General features: G+C 40.9%; 1 protein-coding gene and 1 long non-coding RNA gene across 2 annotated transcripts in view; one reads left to right on the forward strand and one right to left on the reverse strand.

Annotated features, from left to right (window-relative positions):
• LOC121668422 overlaps positions 1-19,612 on the forward strand; it is an 88,670-nt gene extending 69,058 nt beyond the window's left edge. Inside the window, exons 3-5 of the long non-coding RNA XR_006017367.1 lie at positions 16,024-16,285; positions 16,926-17,018; positions 18,725-19,612. This is a non-coding gene — a long non-coding RNA (uncharacterized LOC121668422). The remainder of the gene's footprint in view (positions 1-16,023; positions 16,286-16,925; positions 17,019-18,724) is intronic.
• The window catches only part of PTCHD1 (patched domain containing 1), a 36,035-nt gene continuing 22,531 nt past the window's right edge, over positions 11,287-24,790 (reverse strand). Inside the window, exon 3 of the mRNA XM_042036129.1 lies at positions 11,287-16,071. Coding sequence (XP_041892063.1) covers positions 14,417-16,071 — 1,655 coding nt within the window. The 3' untranslated portion in view covers positions 11,287-14,416. The remainder of the gene's footprint in view (positions 16,072-24,790) is intronic.

A 24,790-nucleotide genomic window follows, 5' to 3' on the forward strand; every position in this document is an offset into this window, starting at 1 on the left:
AATTGGGTAAGGATTAGATGTGGTGGCTTTGTAGCATTGTGACAGTTTTTATTCACTGTGAAGCAGTGACCAAGTGCAACCTCTGATAGTCTTCTGCTAAACTGCTGTTTAATCAGTTTTTCCATACTTTGTGTTTGCATCACTGATTTCTCTTTCCTCCATGGACTTGCCTTTTCTGAATTTCTTACAGCTGATTTCACATCATTCTTCCAATGGTCTGTTTTGACTCTGTTCTCAGCCTTCAGAATTCTGTAGTTCTTCCCAACTTAGGCAGAAAATGCTTTATTAACATATCCTTTTGTACACTATCCATGCTGGTAGTAGTGAAAACATTGAATTGGGCTGGCCCTGAACAGCCCATGTGGGATCTCCCTCTTGTATGACTGCTAAGAGTACCACTGAGTGCACCAAATGTGAGCATGCACACACATGCAGTGCAAATGTAGAGATGGAGTTGAAACTTGACATGATAATTCATATTACCACAATTACTCTGGGATTTGAACACAATTAAATTTCACAAACGCTTCTCTTTTTTTCAAAATAATGCCATTTGACATTGTAATTGCTTTGTATTCAAAGCACAAACCAAAACTGTTGCCACAAAACCCACTATGATTCTGTAACCATTGGAAAAAATAATGACATGGCCCCTCCACTCATTGTAGTTACACTAAACTCACGGTACATCTTTTGTAAAAATTAGTAACATGTTTGGCTTTTGTTCCCTCTGCAGTATTTTGGGTATCTGTCTTTAGATTATTCTCCATTTCTCGTGGTGTATTGAGGAAAGGAGAAAAATGATCATTTTGCCAGAATTGTGAATTGCTTTCCTTTGCTGGTGGAAGTCGTGTGGCTTAGGCCAGAGGGGAATGGACTGAGGTCACCCCTTTGCATAGGAATCTCTTATGTGAGTGTGTGAGATAAATGAGGATGAGAACAAGTGAGGAGAGAGAAGGAGGGTGGAATTGCAGGAGGGCAAGGTGCCAGAGAATCTTCCTCTGGAGAAAGACAGAGATCTGGAAATGTGTGTTGTCACTGCCAGAGGAGAGGGGGACAGTTGTGCTGGAGGTCTGCAAAGCAGAGCCTTTGTGTATTACAGAGAGCTGGTGGGATAACCCATGGGTCCTTGGGCAAACAGGCAGGAGCTGGCTCCCTGCAGAGCTGTGTCACATCCCTGTTTTGAGGGCATGCCAGAGATTTATCAGTTCTCCAGCTGTAAGTGGAAGACATTTTTCCCCTTTCCTTTTTCCCCCAGACTTTGTAGCTGGGGAAGAGAGCCCAGGAATTAGAAACCCTTTGGTGTTTCATTACTGGCACATTGCTGGAAAAATGCAGTCCTTTACGCAGTGAGTTAGTTAAGGCTCCTACTTCTGCAGAAATTTGGTGTTCCCACCTAGGCAGCTCCTAGCAAATGCCTGGTGAGCTGTTCCTTTTCTCTCCCACATTCTCTGGAAGGTTGTATCCCTCTCTTTGCAGGTATAATTCAATCAAACAAGAATTGCATATTCCTTGCTAGTCATTGCCTAGTTCCCCAGGCACCGACCGAGTCATTGCCTACCCATCAGCCTCGACAGGAAGCTGCATAATGCTGCAGAGACACAATGGAGAAAGGGATATTTTTAAATGTGTGCTTTATTTTTATTTTTTTTAAACCTGTATAAATAAATACAAAATGACAAAGAGGTTCATGTTTACTAAACATTGCATTTGATTGTATGACATTACACAGTGTGTGTCACAATAGTTCACCTTGTAATTGTGTCCTTTTAGCTGTTGGTGCATAATTCTATAACTCATAGGATACAATTAGTCCTGAAGCTGCATCCAGCCACCCTTTTAGTGGAACCCCTGAGTACTTACAATTGCAAGAGCGTATTAGGGGAGTGCTTGAGTCAATTGGCCAAAACTGGGGAATTTCGTAAGAGAGGTCTGGCATAGCAAAAGGAGATAATGGGAGGTGTAGGATAGATTCTTAAGAAAAGAAAAAGTAATAAAGGTTTGGAGCATTTTTATTTCTGTTTTTTGTCCCCTTAGTGGTTAACAGAAACATACTGGAATTAACCAAAGTCAGCAGAAACCGTAGACTCATTTAGGAATATGATTTTTTTTCATGCTCACTGAGAGCAGGCAAATGGACAAACCTCCATGATCAGTTTTTACCTGATGAGCTGGTTCATATCCGAAAAGGGTAAAAATATACTCAACCACTTGATGAAATGCTGATTCTCCAAACCACTTACCATCCTCACCCAGTGAAGGTCAACTGCCAAGGTTTTATAGACATTCTCTGGTCATGATTTGCTTGCTTGCTTCTTTAAATTGCACTCCATGTGCTTTTTCACATTCATTCTCTCATTCATTCTCTTCAAAAGGCTTGAATAGAGCTACTTTACCTTCACATTTAGAGCCTATAAAAGTATTTGCTGGAAACAATTTTTCAATTCTGTTTGGCCTGTTTAAAGCAAATTGTTTTCAGGTAGGTTAGAATTTCGTATAGATTTCCCCCATTATTCTGTGAAATATATATACTTTATATGTATTTTAGGAATAGCGGTAGCTGTAAGGGATGACATTTGACTACTTGAGATCTATGGCTGGCCACCTGAGTATGGTTTATATTTGGTCAATGGCTGAATGTGTATTAATGATACCTATGTCTGAAGAAACAGTTACAGATTTGAATGGAGTGTAAAAGCCATGGATCTGGTGACCTTAAAAATAAACCATAACAGGAAGTTAAAAACTGTAGAAACGCTTTTTTGACAATCGTTCCCTGACTTTATTTCTCCTGCATCAGGAGAGTTTTGGTAACATTTAGCCAATTCTGCTTTCAAATCTGCGTTTCCTAGAAGTGCAATGTTTGCTATTGTTTGCATTTGCTACTGCCTTAATGTCTTTTCTCAGCTCACCTCCCGCCTCTCTTCTCCTGCACAGAAGGTTTTGTAAATGATTTTATGTGCTTTGAGTTTGTCAGACTTGAAGACTTCTCCTATCAGAACAAAGGTAAATATGTGAACTTTCTTTAGAAAAAGAAAACACAGTCTTTTCTGCTGAAAATTTCAAATCCAGCAACTCCATCCACCTCTCCTCCCCTTCCCAATGCTTTATTTCCACTGGGCAACATGGTTTCAATCCAATGGTTATACTCTGCTTGGAGTATACTGAAAATCCATAGCTCTCCCTGGCTTGGAGTAGAATAGTGAGCACCTTTTTAAAATTTGGTAGTGGAAAATGAGGCTCACAAAATCACTGGTAATTGAGCCTCACAAAACTAGCTGTCCCTTAACTGCAATGATGGGACTTTTACTTGGTTTCCAGTTCTCTCCTTCCCACTGTGGCCACCTTCATTTCCAAATGTACTTACAGGGAATAGAGATGGCAGGTGTGGGAACCTGGGGCAAATAGAAGAGCATGCATTTAAAAAGGTTTGTTTGTTCTGAACAAAGTCTTTTTCACCAAAAAGGTATCTCAATAAAAATTGCAATATGAGTGTCAGAGGGGCTGTGTGACACGAAGCCAAAGGCTGAGGGCTACCAAGCTTTGGAAAAGCACAAGCATAAGTAGGCCTGGACAGCATCCATAGCACAGTCTGTGCTTAGGGAAACCACAGACTACCACAGAGGCCGATTTTACTTATAAGCTTTTAAAGTACATTAAGAATTGGAATGCCCTCTTTTGCACAGCTCTCTGATGAAGGAGGAATAATACTTTGCCCTGCCATGGCTCAGGTATGGGTCATTTCCTGTGCTGATCTCTTCTCACCTCTGTGTCTCAGGTCCTTTGTCACTCAGACACTGTCAGAGGGATCGTCTGCCTTGAAAGCAGACTGACAAAATGAAACTCAGCCTTTGGCTTCCAGGGGAAGGGGGGAACAGTTGTCTGGGTAGTGCTTTAAACAAATGTTATTGGCTATAACTCCCAAGAAATCTGTGGAGAGGTGCCAGTGCACACAAAGAGTAAATACTTTGTTGAAGTATTTTTCCCATAATTTTTCCATTTCTCCCGTACCCATGTTCCACACTTTAAAGCTCTGTTGGTTTTAGTTCTCAATAATTTAAAACTCTTACCTTTATTTTGGTCTGGTGCTGGAAGAGACCACCTGAAGAGCTCTCCAGGGCTGTGAGTACATTTAGGAGATTTTCTGTCTAGGTTTTTATGGAGCTCTCTACAATAAATTTAGGCATTTCTCATCTGAGTTGATTTTTTTGTCTCCCTCGACTTTACAGTTTTCTATATGTATTTGTCATTTCTACCTGTGAAATGTTCTCCGTGAATTTATTATTTGCTTCTCACTTCAGACATTTCATATTCAGAGATTCTGGCTTTGAAGCATATACTGTGCAAAAAAAAAAAAAAAAAAAAAAAAGGAACTCACTGATGTTAGCAATCTTATCCATAATTCTTAAGTCCATGTTTCCCCTTTCTAAGCCAAATTCTTTTAACCTTTTTCTGTAAATTAGATTCTTCAGGCTTGGTATCACCACTGACTGTGAGGCAAGAACTCTTCCTTTGATGGATAGGTTTGGAAAGTGCTGAATGAGCAGTCTAATTGATATTCTCTTTCTCTCTCTTCTCCCCATTTCTGCAAATTCCATATAATAAATCTGCTGTATAAACATCCTCACAGATGGTGATATTAAATATCATATGATGTCCTGACAGTGAGATTTGGATGCTTTTCCTTGCTAGATCTAATAATGTTATGTCACTTGTGTATATCAGAGGCATGTCAGATCAGCAAAATGTTGGTTGTCCCGTGACAGCCGTTGTAGCCACCCTTCCAGTAAGATCCAAGAGATTGACAGAAAGGCTCCCAGGAGAGGAGCTAATAAGCAGGAATAATCCTGAAATTATAAGGTGGCCACTGCCTCTGGAGCCAACATCAGGAGAGGCTTGGTAGAACCCCGCCTCTCTTGCAAAGAGGGGCACGATATACTGATTGGTAAAACTGTCAACAGACAAGTTTAGAACAGCCTGCAATAGCATGCAGAGAGGAAAGAAAAGAGAAATTCAATTTCAGATGGATGTCCATGAATCAGGAATCACCTTAGGAGAGCTGGAATTTCCCACTTCTTGCTGTAGGTTATGTGCCTGAGGGTTCACTTTGTCCAGAGAGAAAATTGATCACATCTTCAAAAGAAAAGAAAAGAAATGCTTCCAACAAACAAGTATTTTATCAGGAAGGTATGGCCATTTCAGAACCATTAAAGTCAGCTGCTCTTCTCTAAGTAAGAGCTGCAGCAAAATAGTGAGAGTCAATTTGTCACTTTTCAGCAAGTTCTGAGCCAGAAGCCATGACCGATCTCTTATTCTGTATGATATTGTTTATATATCATGTTAAAGTCTCCAGTTCTGGACTCCAGATTAGATTATGAATGATCTCCTCCTTTTATTCCAAAACAATGAGGTACTGAATCTATATTTGAAATCATATAATTAGGCAGCTGTGATTTTTTATTTTCCTTATATGGACAGATCCTGTCTTTTATTAGATAGCCTTAATATAACTTACAGTTGCTAGTCTTACATATGTTCACATGATTTTTCTCTCTCTCATACTACCTTAGACCTTCCTTCCCTTTGCAACTCAGAAGTTTTTATATAATTTCTTTCTCGTCCTCCTGACACAATAAAACCTGAGTATTTTAGTTTCTCAACAGCTCTGCATTTCTGCAGCTATTGTCTTTGTTCCTAAACTCTTTACCAAACTTCTCTGTCGCTCCTCCCCTGCTGATTCATTACTAATTTCAGTACAGATAAACTATTCTTCCTACCAGCTTTTAACTACATTTCTAGGTTGGCTTTTCCTCCTCTTTATACAGAGCCAACTTGTGTTGGGCGTGTAAGAAATACATAATAGGTATGGGGGTGTATGCACTATATATACATTAGTGGGGCATCTCATTTTCCTGAATATAGCTGACAAATAAAAAAATCACTTTTTACTTGTAGCATCAGGGAACAGATTGCTTATTATGAAATATAATCAGTATGTGAAGGCATATTTTTTACAAATTGTGTTTTCTGGCTTCAGTTTGTTTGTATGCATTTAAAATTTTGTTTCCAGCAAACTTCACCTGTGCAAATTGGTAATTTCTAAGAAGAAAAATGTCAGTTTTGCTCAAAAGTATGCCTCTTCACAGAACAGAGAATATTTCAGAGGGTTGAATGTGGCCAAAAAGAATCAGAATGGAATATTCTGCATTCATATATAACATATGCTATGTATAGTCTGGATACCCAGCTAAGGCCTTTAACGCGATTCTTACATTTCTCATATGTATAAATTTTCAAGTGGACTTTTTTCTCTGCTGATGGACTGTTGAATGTCTTATTACTGGGTTCTTTCTAGCTAGTGCTTGGCATATATTTCAGTTATTCTCTGCCAGTAAACTGAAGTTGGCAAAAAAAGCCCTGTTCTTCTCAATGAGTTCTATATTGCCATTAACCTTTACAAGTTCAAGTGATATTTACAGGATGAACATGGACATGAGCACACTTCACTGTTTTGGGTTCACAATCCTGCCTAGTTTCTGTGTGCAAATTAGTTGTATAAAGATGGAAATGTGGGTATTTTGGAATGAAAATATTCTGACTTGTATGTGGCAGTGTAAGAATTGCATGTGGAATTCACACATGCTGCTCATGAACGTTTGTTGGGCTGAACTGTATTCCTTGATAAGCTAAAAATCAGATTTAACATGCCTCTATTTTGAAGGTATACGTACAGATGAATTTTCAGAATAAAATGTGCTGATCACACATTTGGAAAGCCTGAATTTTGTAAATTAGATCTCTGGAGATTTGCATGAAGGAGCTCTTGCTAACACAAATGAGGAACACCAGCCTGGTACGGGGGTTTTGCTCTCCAAGTTCCTGCACAATGCTTAGACGTAGCCTCTCATATTATACAAGCAATTAGAAAAATTGAAATCATTTGAGTTTCAGTTCCAGACAGAATTTTTGGCAACAGTGCTTGTGGATTCTGCATTTAAGGCAATGAGAGAAAGAATGACTGAAAGGGCCAAGGCCAGGAGCTGTAAGAGGTGACAGGAGTCACCTTTAAATTGCTATCCCAAACTTTCCATTAAACTAAAGAGGCCAAAAGCCCTTGGTAGCCAAAAATCCCAAAGCCCTGATATTTGTTGCAGTGACTTGGGATTGGATCTGGCTCACCTGCTTTTTACAGTAAAGTGAATTATATCTCATTTCTGCAGTCAGGTGTGACAGAGCATCTGTAGCTGTCACCCTCATCCCCTGGCAGGGTGGTTTGCTTCTGCTTTGAAGCAGTTAGTCCAAGTGGGGCTGTAGGAATGCTGCTCCCCTCCTCCAAACATTAGGGCAAAAGTGTAAATGGGTGATCTGCCTGGGTATGAGAAGAAGATGATTGAGCACAGTCATCAGAAGATCCTGGGGCAGCAGCTGCAGTTCTTCAGGTGGGAGAGGTGGGTCTCTCAGTGGTGATGGAGCTTCTAAGTTTGTGGCTGGTACGGTCTTGGTAAGAAAAAATTTAATAGTAATAATTCTGTTCAATAGAACTACTTCTGTTCAATAGAAATACTTCAGGTCTACCTACCTACCAGATCTCAGAAGGTCTGGTTCTTGTTTGAGGAGATAACCTGTAGTTTTTGATCCAGTTTCAGATTTTTGCCTTAGATGTTGGCTTGCCTGCTGAGGCTGGGGTCCTGCTGCTGGATTATCTAGAACCACCCCCCCAAAAAAGGACTTAGATCCCAATAACATGGAAATTAATAGAAGTGAAGGGATTTTCCCTGTGCTTGCTGCTGAGCAGTGTGCAGCTTGGAACAAGAGGGGCTCCTGGAGAAGCAGCATGCCCATCATCTTTGGGACATCGCTGGCTCCATGCTGAGCAGGTGCCCCTGAACTACTCCACCACCCGTTTCTGTGGGGATCTGGAGAGGATGCACATCCTGATTATTTGGGTTAGGCCAGGAAAATCAGTTTGTTGCATTGGTGATGGCACAGGATTTCTGTAGCAGTTTGGGAGCACAGGAAGCAAAGAGAGAGACAGCCATTTTATTTTAGGCTTATGCTATACATTGAGATTCATTATACAATTTTCCCCTAAATTAATACAAAAATAGTAAAAATAGGTTAAAAAAAGCCTAAACGAAAACCCCTGACATCTTGCAAGCCATTTATTTGATGCACAGATTAAGACTTCTTGGAGCTTAAATAATCTAGAATTGTTTATGCTGATTTTTTTTTTTTTGTTTTTCCCAAAAATTAAAAAAAGGTAATGACTTGCAGAATGCCAACGACATCAGAACAATTTGTGCCTGAGAAGCGGCTGCCCCAGGCAGGCGCACGTGATGCTGAGGTGCCCTCTCTCCAGGCAGGAAGCTGTGCCAGGACAACAGGGCAAGGGGTGGCATGTCAGGGCATGCCACTCTGCTCCAACCCATGCACCATGGACAGGAATTTGTGTTCAAATCCCCTCCTGTGATACTTTTGCCGTATCTTTCTCAAAAAAACCCCAACCAAACAAGAAGTTCGCCACTGCACTTTCCTGGCAGTGGATGGGTTTCACAAGGGCTTCCTGGGGGCTCGTCCCCCCCATAATTTGGAGCTAAAGCTTCTCCCTGTTCTCTAATAAGATTGGGGAGGGGGGATAAGGTTGCCCCCCCACTGCACTGAGCTGGGGTCATGGGGGTGCCCTGCAGTGATGGTGTAGTGCCTGGCCGTGGGTGGAAGATTCTTCCTACCTTCAGGAAGGGGAAGGGGCTCTCTCCCCTCCCTGCCTCCTTCTCATCAGACTTGTGTGTACCCCAGAAAGGATTACTTATTTCACAACATTTATAAGAAAATAAATTACATGTACTTTTAGTGATATATGTAGGGATAAAGCTATGGAAGAAATACTTTGTCCCTACACAGCTAATTGTACAATCTGATTTTTATGGATCAGGGTTTTAACATGTGCAAAGGCAGGGGAGGTAAGGGCTCTGGGTAATTCTTTCTAACCAAGAGCTTCCAGAAAGTGGTTTCCTAGAGGGCCTGTGCATTACCACGCAAGCTCTGCTTCAGCAAAACCTGCCAGCAGTGCTGCCACAGCGTGGGAATCGTGAGGAGCTGTTCCTGCCCGGGAGCTGGAGCTCTCTGCAGGCTGCTCACCCCGGGAACCCCTGGGCAGGGCTGTGGGATGGGGACAAGGGAAATGGCACCACCACAGCCCCTGGTCTGGCATCCCCAGTGCCCACACAGGGGCCGTCCCTGCCCCTCCCACACTCCCGTCCTGCTGACAGTTCCCAAACATGCAGAGGAGCTACTGTAACTGAGTCCACAGCAAACCCGGAGCTGGCTCCTGTTAACTCGGCTTCCCTTCCCTGCGTCTCCCTGAACGTGCTATCTGCTTCCAAAGTTAACAAATAGGAAAAACCACCACTTTGCTAAGATTTGAAGTCACCAGGTCTTCTCCCGCAACCCCCTTGCTTTGCTGGCTCTGTTTTTCAGAGAAGCCAGTCTTCCTTCTGGACTCCCCTGATCTCCGCCCAGTCATGCCACCACTTTGTTTTGTTTTCCCTTTGAATAAAACTAAAGGTGTTGACTGAGGTGGGATTTCATGGCTCGCAGGAGGACAGTCAGCCTAGAAAAAAGCATTTAAAAGTACACCTTTCAATTTACAGTACATGTTTTACCTGAATTCAGTGCTGGCTCAGAAGGCTTCTGAGAGCAGATGTGAATCCTCTCGTGACTCAACATAACCTCAGGCCACTTTGGTACTGTATTCCCTCCAGGTTCATGCAGTTGACCATGGTAAGTGTATTTGCTTGTCTTTGGAAAAGAAGCTCTTTTTCTTTGACTGACAGGTTTTTCTCAACCTTTCCAGCCATAATTTAAATCTAACTAGAACATTTTCACATTTCTGCTTTGGGCAGAAAATTCTGCCTTCATCAATTAATTTTTATGACATAGTTATTCCAGCTATACCACATTTTCTTTCTTTATTTTTTTCTCCAGTTAGAGTAATTGTAAATTGAAAGTGGACTTGTGCTAACACAACATCAGAAGTTATATAACAAGAAAACTGGATTGATCTTGAGGGCCATATGCACATAGGTTGGCTCTTTTTCCCCATGCTTACCCTGTAGTAAAAATATACTGTACACCATACCTTACTGTATGGGAATTTTAATGTTTGTAGAAGGTATATGTGCTCAGTGAGCCATAGTCCTACATAGTCTTATTAGCCTTAGCTAAAACTTTCACTGTTAGATTTTAGTCAGTGCCTGACAGTGTATAATACTGTATTCTACTCACTGAATTTATAAAAAATTTGATCCTCTATATTGCAAACAAAACCACAGTGATACCTGGGCTAAAATGCCACTTAAGAATATGACAAAAATCTGCTTAAGCCTAGGTAGTCTTCCAAAATGGAGGTTCACCAGTAAGGGTAAAATCTTATGCACAGTTTGACACTGGGAGTGCTTTGGACTGAGAACAGAGCACTGCATCTGCACCAGGCGCAGTCGGCGCAGGGAGGTCCACTGACTTTGGTGAAGATAATTGCTCCAGAGGAAAAAGTTGAAGGGGAGGAAGGCCAAAGTGGCTTAGCATAGTCTGAAACCTTGAGAACATGGTTCATGTTGAGGTATTCAAGCTACCTGTAGACAAGGAGCATTTGGTGCATCCCTCAGACACAACAGGATTCAGGCAGAAGTCTCATGGACCTGGGCTGAGTGCACCTTGGACACTTCCATGGCTGTGATGCCATGATGATTTTTTGCCTTTTCTTTTATACCCCTGTTATACCTTTTACAACTTCTGTATTCTTAGTGCTTTTGCCTACATTCTTAGACTTGTTTGTCAAGCTGGGAGACTAAACATTTTAGAAGCTTCGTAGAGATCAGTGCGCCCCAGACCCCAAGGTCCTCTCCAGAACACATTCTGTAAACCAAGATAGAACCATCCAGGGGGAGGCTCCTTGGGGAGGGGGGCTCATTCGAGCCTCTCATTGGGGAATCTTTGATAGATATGCTAATTAGTAAAACCTATAATGTTATACCAGATCTTTTGGGGGTGTGCATTTTGGTGCACTTGACCTAGATGTGTGCACCTAAGGATCCTTAAAATAAATACCAAAGTAAAATCCCTTTTCCCCTTCTAACTGTGTTTGACTCTTGATTTTAAGACCAGGAAAAGGCATCAGCTGTACCTTGCCAACCCTGGAGGTGGGGAATGGAATGGCAGCTTGATGTGAAGCACAGTGAAAAATGTATGTAAGGTGGTTTTGGCTCTGTTCCGGGTTCTCTCTCTTTTGGGGATGCTCCAGTCTCCTGCCTGTCCTATCCCTGTGTGGAGAGGAGCACAGCTCCTCTTCTCTAACCCAGTCTTGGGTGGCTGGCAGGAGTTACTGGTTACTGGTTACTGGAGAGGGTAACATGGCACTGGGGGAGAACTGCTGGGAGAGGAATCTGCCCTTAAAAAGACTTTTAGGAATGGGCTAAACAAACATCCTTCAGAAATTATTTACATGTTGTTGAGTCTGCCCTGGGGGCAAGGGCGTGGACTGCATGACTTCTCACCCTGCCTTCTGTGGACACCCAAGCCTCTTCTGCAGCACTTTGTCACAGGAGTGCCTCCACATCCTTTTTCTGACAGGTTTGGAGATAGAGAAGTAATTTTATCCCTGGTTTTATCACCTTTCTTGAAGATCTCTGAAGGCCTCACATGGTGAGATTTAATAAGAGATCTGTGAAACTGCAATCTTGTCTTTGGACATCTTTTTAAAGATGCTCCTGTCTATGCACTGCAATTAGATGTGAGGAGATTTATGGTAACTATCTTGTGTCTGGTGTCTGGTGTCTGCAAGTGATAGCATGAGGGATAGCAGAGGTGTAAAATCAGTGTTTGCCATGTATTCCTCTCTGCAGTGTACAAACAACCTCTTTGACACATGTCCCATTTCCAAGTGTCCCACAGGTCAGTAGATTACTGCAGAGGAATTGCAATTCCTCTGTAACTCTCAGCTAATTTGCTAATGCCCTCAGAAGTTTAAAAGCCACTGCAGCTGCCTGTTGAACAGACTGGGGACAAGGTGACTATTATTTAAACAACATACTGATGATCACAGAAAATCTACAGTGAAGTATATTTAAGGAATAATTTTTGGCTGGAAAACATAACCCCAAGCCTGAGTCTAAAGAAAACAGGGGAAACAGATCTTTTTCCTAGCCTTACATTCATCTGGCTGTCTTCAAGGTGTCCGCCTGTGTTCTGCCAAGGCTGAAGTTGTTGTTACAGCTTCCCAGCTGCTACCGAAGCAACTGTTGTTTACTTAAGCAAAGAGCCTGTGCATTCCTGGACACAGCTTCCTTTCTTCTGGTCAGGGAAGGGACTTATCCAGGGGAAAGTAAATGTTGCCAGCTGCACTGCTGACTTGTTTTGCTAGTGAGAATGTAACATTTTGCTTCAGGGCAAAATATCTGGTTATCTTATTTTCTGCTAGGAAGGATGCTTTAGAAGTATCTCTTGGCTTGAAAATTAATATTCAGTAGGTGGCATTTGCAGGTTTTGCACAGGGCATTTGGGGGTCACTGGGATTTGGATTCTAAAGAGATGTTTCATGGAATGAAGCACACCCTGGGTTTGTGACCACAGATGTCCTAGTGACTGTACAGGTACCACAGGCAGCCTCCTGAGCCACAGTGCTCCCAGTGCTCCAAGCCCCATGGCTCTTGCCATATCCCTTCCCCTCCAGATACTGGCACTGAAGCAAACTTTGTGCCATGTGCTGAAAACTTTTCAAGTACTCTTAGTTTCCAGATGAGCTGCAAAAGGGAGTCCGGTTGGAATACATTCATTTTGCACCACAAAGCAACAGTCCATATGAAACCACCCGACACACCAGTCAGCTTCCTGCTACTGGGTTTTCACAGGCAATGTATGGTCAGAAAACTTTCAGCAAAACCTACAGAATTGGCTTACACATCCCCACTAGGGTTCAACTGCATGATAAAACCTTACAGTAATGAGCCTGTTGCGTTTATGGGTGGAGGGGGTGGAGGAGGGAAGAGATGCTGCTTTATCTGTATTACTCCACATCACAGATGCTGACAGAATTATTGATTTAGAACTCACGGCTCCAAAAAGACCCAGTAATGTAATATTTTTAAGTTGTTTTTTTTTTCCCCTCTCAGATGTGATGTTTTCAATAGGCTCCTTAGATATGGGCTCTTTGGGGACGTTGTTAAACTTGCTGCTACTAAACCACAGTCCCAACCTTCGGTTTGTTCCACACAACTCTCCCTGTCTACTGTCTCCTGGAAGAGCCCATAGCTGCAAGGTCTATTGCTTTACAGGTACTCTAGGACGATCGAGGGATTAAGTTATACATTATGTAAAACTACCCTCTAATCCTCTTAGTGTGCATTACCAGTGAATGGCCTGAAATAGGCTCTCACTAAAAGAGCCCTAACATTCACTTTCTTGATGACATTTTAGTATCTGAGGTTTGTATCATGGATTTTGGTGCTGAAATATTCAGTACACCATCTTCTGTCTGCTGCTAGATCCACTCACGTGTCTTAGTAGAGTGCTAACAAAATTACAGTTGGTAAAGCAGATTACATGTTTAACTAGTAGCGAGACATGTATAAAATAGAATTATATATTTTCTAGAGTGACAGAGTCACATGGATTTTTTTGTTCCTTTTTTTTGTTCTTTTTTGTTTTTATAAGAAAAAGAAACAGCTATAAAACCATGATTAAAAATGTTACAAGGGATGATCTCCATTTTAAAATAATGATACTTTTAGGAAAAAAAATGTGATTCATAACATAAAAGTGTTTGGAAAGCACTTGGTTGCTCTGTACTGCCTTCTTTCCCAGTACAGTTTGCTATCTTTTATATAGTCTTGCATAAATGTTTAGATTAGGGGAGAAAAGAAAAATTAAATGTGATGGCAAAGACTTATAAGAGCTGACTCACTGACTTGAGTTATTGCTGTGCAGAAAGTTTGTAAAGCCTTTACATCCAGCGAACATTTAGTGCTACTTCAGCCTTGACAGTTGACCTTTCAACATGATTTGGTTTAGCCACAATAATTGCAGCATCTGCAGTACAGGCGATGCAGACGACTGCTTAAGAACCCAACTTCTTCCATTAGATCTTACTTCATGCATCTACAATTTAACCTCTCTTTGCATGAGTGTGCAAATTCTCTCATATAATCTGTTACAGGAACTGAGCAAGGTACAATACCCCGGCTCTTTTTTTTTTTAAATTTATTTTTAATTTCTCCCATAATTTTGAATATTCCTGGGTTTAGCTTAGAGAAGGGAGGGGAAAACCTCCAATCTCCTTCCTCTCCCCACACATTTAGTCAGTACTGGTTTCTTTTTGTTTCCTCAGTAAGACCTAGTGTAAAAAAGCAGCCAACAAATCAAGTTAGACTGTTGTAATTTGGTCGACCACTCGGGTGCTATCCATATCCACCATTTCAACACACTCTATTTCCTCACGGTTTTCAGGATTCTTCTTCTCTTTCCTCTTCTTCTTGGAGGGTGGCAGGAAAGTCAGTATCACAGGTAAAATGGCAAAGCAGTGAAAGAAGGTGACTAATGCTATTAAAAACAAGCACCTGAACAGTGTACGGGTCAGATTTGAAGGCACAGCTGCAAGAGGAATCAGACCAACAATATAGCAGAGGTAGCTCTGCAAAATAGCTACCCCATGCACTTCCAGGGCATTTTTCACCCATTTAGTTCTTGTGAACTCTTTGCCCAGGACAAAGGTTGATAACAGTGGAGCACAGTTGTCAATTGTATAATTAATTCCGTAAATTAAGCACAACACAGAAATACAATCTAGTTCCACTTTCCACAAGGTCATAAAACCTATAACTCCAAATTCAACCGAGGCAACAGTTAGAGTGAGCCAGACATTGATCAGAGAGTCTGCCACCAGGAATGCAGAGAAGAAGAGCAGAAATAAAGCACTAATGCAGGAGTTTTGTAAGGGGGCTCCCACTGAAGAGGCATAACGATCCATGTACACAAATGATGGATTGAAAACGATGAATTTCACCTTGGAGGTGAGAGAGAGCTTCCTCAGGGTCTCCAGGAGGTCGTAAAGTTCTTCCCTCTTGGTTTCCATTGTCTTGGCCACCAAGAACATCCTGGAGGCCACAACATCAACTTCATTGTTGTATTTCTTGGAAAAGATGATATCCTCTGAAAAATGGGCAAACTGAGGGGTCTTCAGGAAGGAGTTCCTCAACATATCAGTGAAATTCTTCTTGGGCAATCCAGTAGATATGTTGAGTTTCCTAAGGTAATTTAAGTAGCTCTCGAACCAAGATATCCTCACAAAGCCCTTGGTATACTCCAACACATCCTCCTGGACACTGGTGTTCCAGTACTCGATCGACTCGTAGATGTAGAACCCAATGACCGGGCTGTAGTTACTGAAATACTTCTGCTGGGCAGTTGTGTACTCGATGGTCCGAGTCGCAGTCGCTACGATGTTGCTCAGGTCTGACCCCTCACTGACCTGCAGGTAGCCCATTAAGGCAAAGGAAATATAAACAAGGTAAAAGAGAACTACAAAAGGCTTGACGTAAGTGTTTGTTATCCAGTCACAATAATAGCGTTTCAGGAACCACACCAAAAGATGACTCTCGTAAGTGTTTGTTTCCTCTGAATCATCCGTGTCCTCACTGAATTTGGCTGTCAGAAGAAACCTATACCATGCAGGCTTCTCTTGCAATACCTCTGGCTTTGGTACCTTTCTGCAGAAGATACTATGCTGGTAGTTGTTTTCTATGTAGCCAGTAAACACCAGGCTGGAACCATAAAAGGAGAGTACATAGAGGTAGTTGAAGAAAATTGCAATACAGGAATTGCAGCAGAAAATCCTGGCTGCTTCAATGTTAGTGAAGGGACTGGCACCTATTCCAAAAGTGACCAGGTACATGGCAGTGGTGAGAGAAAACGAGAGCATGGAGTCTGCAAATACAGCTGCAGTCCTCTCTTTAACGTGTTGGTCTTCTCTAGTTTTTCTCCAGGAGGACAACATTTCAAAAGTCCCATACAACCCATGACCTACAACAGAGAACAAAGCGAGTGTTTAAAGTACAAATCCTGAATTACATGGAAAAATGTAAAGTGGACATGCTAAAAGGCTCAAAGGAGACACAGCTGGATGCTACCAGTGCTTGAAGGAAACGTTCTGCAGAAGAGAGAAATTATTATGGAGGTGTAAACCACAGAAGTCTGTTTGCTACCTGCCTAGCAAACCTTACTGCCAGTGCTTGAGGTGAGTTCTGCACCGCTGGCACAGGATTCATGGGTTAAAGCAAAAGGATTTTTTTACTCTGCTTGGCTGTTTTGTTTCATTATTTCCAAGTGCCTGTGATGAAAGATGCTTTCAGATTAGTTTTTCCTGGTGATGGTATCTTGACCTGTGGTGAAAACAAAGATATATGACCTTGAAGTGCCTATTCTGGAACCAGAGAATTAGTTGGCTGCTTTGCAGAAAATCTGTAAAAAATGAAAATTCCATATAAGCTGAAAATTATCAATTAAATCAGTTACCGATTTCTCTAATTCCTGGACAAATTTTCCATCAGGAAAAAGAAATCCTAGAAATGAAACAAACAAATAAAAGCACAAATAAATTTTAGAGAAGGAGAGTGGTAAAACTGATATGGAGCTGCTTAAGGCATTGGTCTTCTTTATATATCTAAGATCTTATAAAACCAAATACAGCCCTATTTTTCTTGGCAATGCCTACATTTTGTGATGTATTTAATTGACTCTTAAAATGGATATACCATTCATGAAAGGAGAAGAAAACCTGTTGACTTAAAATCCTGTGTTTAACCCCCAAGTGCACGTAAATCAGGAAAAGTACATGCTTTTAACTTAATCCCTGGTTGGTCATCTTCCTCTTACAGTTTCTATGTTGTGAAGATGTGTTTGGAGGACACAGACCTCTGCTCTCTCGTAGTGAATCTGAGCTGGGAATGCAGCCATTGACCAAATACCAGGTGAGAGGGGCTTAAGTAAATGTAGGTTGATGATTTACACAGAGATAAACAGACTATAATCTTTGTATCACCCCTAAAATGTGAGATGGTAATATTTTCTCATAATAATTCATTATAACGTTCATCTTTACTAAAGAGATCCTTTCCATCTAATCCCAGCCTCTTTTCTGCCTTTTAATTCCTCCTCCTCCTTATTCTTTTGCTGATTTTGCTGTCACTTGTGTACTTCTCTGGTCTGCTCTTGGATTATCTCCAGAAATTCCCAAAAGCCAGTCCACTGTGTTTTGCTCTTACCCATCTTCCCTGATAGTATTAGATAAAATGATCAGTGCTAAATTAGCTGCTGATAACACTGAAGTGCAATCACTGGACTTTTGAAGCTCATGCTCCAGTCAGGAAGGTCAAGGTAATTCACAGATCTCTCTTAGAATTTCAGGCTGTCTGCAGAGTACCGAAGTTGCTGTATCAGCTCTGTTCTCTCCACCTGTAGACAATTATCACTTTTGCTACAAGGGCTATAAATACCAGTCAAGAAACCTCAAGCAAATGAAGTGTTTTGAAGAACTGGAACACCACAAGATATATTAGGAATGTTAGAACTAGATGATCTTGAAGGTCCCTTCCAGCCCAAACTATTCTATCATTCTATGAGTCTATAATCATGTTTATTCTTAAATGCCTCATACAGGCTAAGTATTTAACTTGACAAAATAACCCTTTTGTGGCCAGCACCTTTAACTGTAGGGGCAGTTGTAGCTGATTCACTCCACCCTTCCTGAAATCTGTATTTTGACAGATGGCAGAGCTGGTCACTCTGCTATGCTGAAAAAAACAGGTATGGAGTATTTTATAAAGAAATCACAATACAGAGCTCACAAGATGAGACAATAGGACAGCTGGTGTATGTCCTTATCACCTGGTATTTAGTGTAACAAAGTCCATACTCTCATGTGTATCAGATATTTTACCTATTTTGTTATTTAGAGTCATGGTATGCACCTCAAATGTCCAATCTGTAGCAGTATTACAGACCTGGCTTTGGCATTCATCTTAATTTTCCCCAACAATGTTTTACAGCTGCTTTCAGAGGCCAGGTCAAGACTGTCAATTTGATAACTAGCACTGTGCCCCCTCTTAAAGCTAATGGGGAATACTGGAATTCCCCAGACATAAAAAGCACAATCAGTGACAGGCACCCCGTTGCTAATTATGCTTCAAATAGTTATGTTCTAGGCTCAGTAGGGAAAGCTATTAAGCTTGCTTTCAGTGTGTTCTTTGTAAAGACAGACTGACCTTTATTTAAATGTAACTGATCACTTGCCAAAGCAGGGAGTGAGAGGTTTAATCCATTTATGGCTCCCATGAGTCCTGCAGACAGGCTTGTCTGTGAATTTCACATGGCATCATACGCATTAGCGTTGAGTGAGCAAAACAGAATAAAATGAGGTCATTGAATATTACAAATTACTTCCATTATGAGCTTTAGCTATAGCATGTTTTTGTAAAAAAAAAAAATCAGTGCTAATAGGCTCTTGCCTAAAAACACTCAAATAGCCATATTAATTTGGAAACCCTTTGACTCTGCAATGAGAGAAGGAAATTAGAGCTAGTTAAATATGATGCTGAACATGCCGTTTTAACAGGTATAAGATTTTGGATAACGCCTGATAATACGACTTCTGAAGCCACATTCTTTCTTTAAGCAGGAAAGAGAAAACCACAATTTGCTCTTACATAATCTTCAAGACTACCCTAAAATGGAATCTGATTTAGAGAGCTGCTCAACTAAATGCATGAAGAGGCGTCACCACATGTGCTCCACAAAGCCAAGAGAAAAATATTTGGATACTCTCCTATTTTAGGATAGGTTCCTTTTGTTGTTTGCTACACAATCTGTGCACTAGGAACTGGTATTTTCCTTCAGTTGTACAGTTTGTGATTTCTCTGTCCATTTATATGATAGCTACGGAATTATCATTTATCTTTAAGAGGACATGCCTAAATGACAAAGTTGCACACTTTTTGCACCAGTGGCACTCCTGACCTGATCCAGTTTAGTCTGAGAAAAAAATTAGGCCCAAACTCAAGCACAAATTAGGCTTGGCAGTCAAAAGATTAGCTGTATTTAGCTGGGATGGGATTTACCTAACCTAATTTACCTCTCTAAATACTGACTGTAAACACAACTTCGGTAACAGTCTTCAACACAGTAACTCGCAGATGTTCATATAAGTCTAGCCCACAAAGATTAGGGCAGATATCTCCATGGAAGCATTCTTTCACTTCTCTGTCATTTCAGAGTTTTCATTTTTTTTTACATCCCTAATCAATTTGCACCAATTAACTCTATTTCTCTCGCTATCTACTCTAGGTAATATTAATGAGATGAAGGAAATTTTTTCCTTGTAAATAAATTGTGTAATTGTTTCAACTGATTTTCCCTTTTTAATAGAGATTTAGCCACAAATCTGTAATCATTTAGAGCAACTTGTTCATTATTCACGGTCATTCAGTAAATAATAAATATGAATTCAAACAGCTAATGGGCTACTGGAGATTTTTTCCTGCTGACATTTGCTGTTATGATTCACTGGGCATGCCCTACAGTCAGGCTGTACTTCATGAGCTTACAAGAAGTACACAGAAAAATGGGATTTTTTTAAAGAAAAAGAGGTTCAGGGTCAAAGCAAAATGTTAAAGGGATAGGAGAATGGTATTGGACAAAATGGGGATAAAACTTTTTTTCTTATTCTCTTTTTCTGCTACTTTGCATTTAGGAGATACTCCTACCATGTGTTGGAGGACTGAGAACAGGACTTTAATAGCCAAAGAAAATGAAGAAGATAATTACTGTTAATGCTGAGGAACTCACAGGTTTTTCAGCCTATGGTGGGCTACATTTAATTTTAGAACCTGATAATAATAATAATAATAATACCAATAAACCAAATAAATTACGCCTAGCTTAAACACAGCACTTTTATGAGCAGCCTGAAAATGCTATTTAAAAAGTTTCATTTGCCTCCTTCAGAAACAAGTCTTGCAATTACATATGCTCTGCAAAATCAATGCAGAGCATAGATGAGAAAAAAAAGCACTTGTAGGAAGCTGTGAAAACTAAAGCAAAATTTTCTGTTCCTTAAAATTATCGAATAATTTACCTCATTTTTAAATACTACTAATGTGCAGGCACTGAAACTGTTCTTTTTAGTACCATTTTCAAACCCCAAAAAAGAAATGCATCCTTTCCCCTGTTAAGTGGTTGCTCAAGCAAGGGGCCTTTATGAATTGGCACTGGCAGCCCAGGCTTAGTGCTGGCTCTGCTCCTGACTGGCAAACAGTGAAACTGAAGCAGAGAGAGATGAAGGGATTTAAGCAGCCCCAGAGCCTGTGAGAGGGTAGGGAAGTGACCTTCAGGTCACTGGAGTCACAAATCAGTTCTCTTATTTGCTTGGTTTAATTGCCTACCTGGAATAAGGGCTGCTGCGTGCTTTTATAAAAAGACTGAGGGGTATGTTCAATTTTGCTCTAAAATCATGTGAAGTTTTGATCTTATCATGATAAGATGAGGCTTGGATATCCAAAAAGACTTAGTCTGTCAGAGAAATTAAGGGGAATGACTGAGGTTTTTGGTTCTTCTTTTTGCATCATTCTTCTTAACTATCTATGAAAGTTGAGAATAATAGTACACTGTGGGTCTCATCTGGTTTGTCCTTATTATTTTGAAGGTTGTATGTTTCTGCATGTGTTTGATGCTTGAGTAAAATCTCTCTGAATAAAACACCACTTACACGTTGTGAAGTTCCAGTCTTCTGTGTGGAAGGCTGCATTTCAGGGGTAATGGATTTTATCAATCCCATTTTAATGCAGAGGCACACAAAACACTAACAACAACAGATCTGCCCCTCAGTGAGGCTGAGTGCTGCACCAGGATGTATGGTGCCCATTAACTGCCACAATTAACACCAATAAAGCCACAAATTGTTTTCCAGAGGGGGCAGACTTCACTAGAGGCAAAGCTGGGCTATGGGGTTTCTCCCTCTGTAGGCATTACTTCCCTTCTCCTACAGAAGTTCTCTGTTCCCACATGGCTACTAATTCACCTGTTACAGTCTATACTGGACTAAAAAATGGTGGGGATTAGAAAGTAGCCTTTTTTTTTTTGAAGGTTACTTTTTAAACGAAATCTTTTCCTGATGCTGATGGCACAAAAGACCATCTGAAATGGGTAATGACTCATGGTAGGATATATAGGAGCCTTGTAAACTGGGGGGGGGTGAAAATTTGAAGTGGAAGCATGGTCTGATGGAATTTCTGAGGTTAAGTATGGATTTTGATTTAAGGTTTTTGCTTGCACTGTAATGGCTGCATCCTTGTAACACTATCAGTTCAGCTGGACCAATGTTGTCCCACTCAGGTTGATTTAAGCCTGAAATCACCCCACTGAATTGGAGCACTTGTCTGCAAGAGGAATTTAGTGTGCTGTGAGAAAGGGTGTGAATGTACAGAGGGCAAACGATGTTGCACCAGCTTTCTTTGTGGGTATCTGTGAAGCACAGCCTGATTCACATTCAAAGTGGAGTGAAATATCATCTGCAGAGACAAACAGCAGATGAATTAACATGAAATAGCTAGGATGCTGTAAATTCATATCCCAGCTTGCTGCAAATGCAGGCAAGGTCTCAAGAACTGCTCTTGTGCAAAAATAGTACAGAGGAGATCAGAAACATATCGCAGGAATTGCCCTTTCCAAAACGGTACCTGCAATAACATATGATATAATGAAGGTGCAATGAATTTTCCTAGCTGACAGTATTAAAAATAACAATGTACACTGCTCAACTCTAGGACTGCTTTCCACAGTAATGTCAACAAAGAGACTGAGATAATTTCCCCCTGCTGACTTATTTTTTTCCAGCTAGATCAGTGATCTCATCAGCTCCCATCTTCTGACAAGCCAAGTGAAACCGCTAATCCGGACTCCCTTTGTCACAGGAGTTGTAATCAACCAGTTGTTGACTAAATACCCGGCCTGCCTCATGTGGCCTCTCCCAGCAGGCACGATTTCAGCTCGGAACATATAGCAGGCTCAAACTGCTACCGAATATGACAGGCAGAGCAAGAATATTTGCATCCAGCTGAAGCAAACATTTGGCTCCATACTCTGTTCTCACTAAAATAATAAAATACTACAGCTAAATGAGATCCTTCAGCATGCAGACAGAATCAGCACCAAGCCTAATTTATACAACACTTTTCACTGAGTGGATAAGAGTTTACTGGCAAGGGTGGAGCTGACCAGCTATACTATCATTAGCATGCTGTTGGAACAAACTGTGGGTTACCCTAAGCAATGTCCAACTTTGTCCTCCATAAATGGTGCTGCAATACTCCAGTTTTGCTGCGTGAATGTCAGACCTGAAGGAGGGTGTGTAATGCTGAACATCCCACAGTGCAGACTTGTCTGTCCCAAACATTTGTGCTGAGCTGAGAAAACACACTGTAAATCCTACTCGCTTTTCCTACACTTGCCTTTTTGTGGGAGCCCAGTTCACAGTGCAGAGTAAAATCCTAGAGGGTACTAACATCCTGTAAGGTACTCATCTAAACAACTGTGTTTCCAGGCAGCAGTGTTCAGCTCAGGGGAATTGTGACTAGGGGACTGCAGGCTGTGGACAGTTAAATAGTCTTAAATGCTTCCTCTCTCTTTGGCAAAGTGATTGAAGTCCCAGCCACACAAGCGCAGCCCGACCTCATTTTATACCTCCAAGCACAGGCTCAAAGGCCAAGTAAGCCTGAATGCTATGTGCAGGCATGGTACATGGATTCAGGACACGTGAAGAGCAACATGGGAGGGGATGTACTGGTATAAGAATAGGCTGTACATATTGCTGTGCTTTATTTACCTCCTGTCACATAGACTCTACATGTACTGTAACTGAATTACAGGTATGACAACATACCTCAAAAACATGATGACAATCCTGTTGGGTAGATTCAGTATTTGCAATTATTGTTTTAAAGGCTACTAAATTTTACTCATATATCACCTAAGATGTACTATGGCTGCAGGTACTAACACCTGACTTGGGATCTTCCCAAGAAAGAAACATACTGAAATTAGGTAGGTGAGCCTGTTAGGCATCTAGGCATGAAACCATTTGATTGCTCTCTGGTTTTGCTTTACATTTGATTTTTAACCATTAACCCTCAAGCGTCAGGCTGATCTCTCTATATATATTATAACAGCAATGGCCATCCCAGTCAGAAAGCCCCAGGCATGCCCAAGTATTCCTGAACTTACTACCAGCATCAAAAACACAGTATCTTGGTGCATTCACACCAGATTAAAATCTGCCTCAGTCTCTGGAGAGAGAGTTGTGTTTTGTGCTGTATCTACTTGGCAACAAAGTAAGAGAAACTAAAATGTTTAATAATATGCTCTCAGAATCTGCTGTGTTTCACAGCTGTGGGCGGCTGTGCCCACAGAAACACACCGTGAAGAGAAAGTGTCCCCGTGCAGCACACCCTGGCTTGGTTGGTGTGCGCAGAGAAGACGCCTTCAACTGGTGCTCAGTGCTTCATGCTGGGAGACCACAATGGTATTTTCAGTCGTAGATCCTGCTGAAAGACTCTCCGGGCCATTAAGCCTGCACTCAAATTGCTTAATGCACAGTCAGGAAAATGGGGTGTGTCTGGAAATCCAGCACAAATTTGATGCCTCATTTAGGCCTTGTGCAGCACTCCCAAGCACAAAAGGGGGGTAGGTTCCTCACAAGACTCGTACAGATCTGCTGCACCGGAGTAATTTAGATCCCAGTCTTCTGGCAATGAATGTCTGCCATATCCTACATTTTTAAACTGAGCTTTTGGAAATGGAGCACCCAATCAACTCTCTGTTCTCCTGTGAAACTTTGTTTTGGTCAGGCATAGCCCTTTTGGACCAATACTAAGAAGTACACATTTGCACAAAGTGGGCACGGACAAAAAGAAATCACCCCCTCGGTCTCACCCTAAATTGTGGAGATGCAGTCAGCAATGCTTGGGGTACATGGTGCACCCCAACTATAAACTCTCCAGTAGTATTTTTTATTGTGGCAAACAAACAACGAGCCAATGTTTTAGAAAATGGTACAAGTCACAAGCTAATTTTAAAACCATGATCTATGTATTACTATTGAAATGAAAATCATTCCACATATAAATCTCTAGCTTTGAAGAAATACAAACACAATACACAAGACACACATAAACATTCTGTAATTTTTCTACCTATATAAGGGGAAAAGAAACAAAGAGCATGAGAAGTATTTTAATTAAGTAGAATTCTACAATGCCTTGGTATTCATAATCCTAGACTTCACCACAATCCCTAATCAGCAATGGTGGTAACAAGGTTCACCACTTTTTATTTTTGGAATATGTGTATTTTAAAGCTATTCACTAAGAAAAAAATCTTACTACTTAATACTGCATTTTCAAATTATTTTTTTAAAGCATACCAAATTCTGTTTAAATTAACAGCCTCCTATTACAATGATTATACATGCAATTCAGCACTTACAGGGTTAATCCTGAATAGTCCCATTGATTTCAAGAAAATAAAATTATTGATTTAGGTTTTGGGAGAATTATAGATGTTTTTATTGTATCATCCTTTTTTACTTTTGAAACAATGTAATATTTGAGATTTTGTTGTTACAGTGATAGCAAGAATGTCAAATAAACACATTTTAAAAACAGAGATACATTTGAGAGGAAACTTGAGTGGC

Source organism: Corvus kubaryi, unplaced genomic scaffold, assembly GCF_017639235.1.
Source record: "Corvus kubaryi isolate FWS band 111438036 unplaced genomic scaffold, C.kubaryi_AGA036_p1.0 133, whole genome shotgun sequence".
Classification (NCBI taxonomy): domain Eukaryota; kingdom Metazoa; phylum Chordata; class Aves; order Passeriformes; family Corvidae; genus Corvus; species Corvus kubaryi.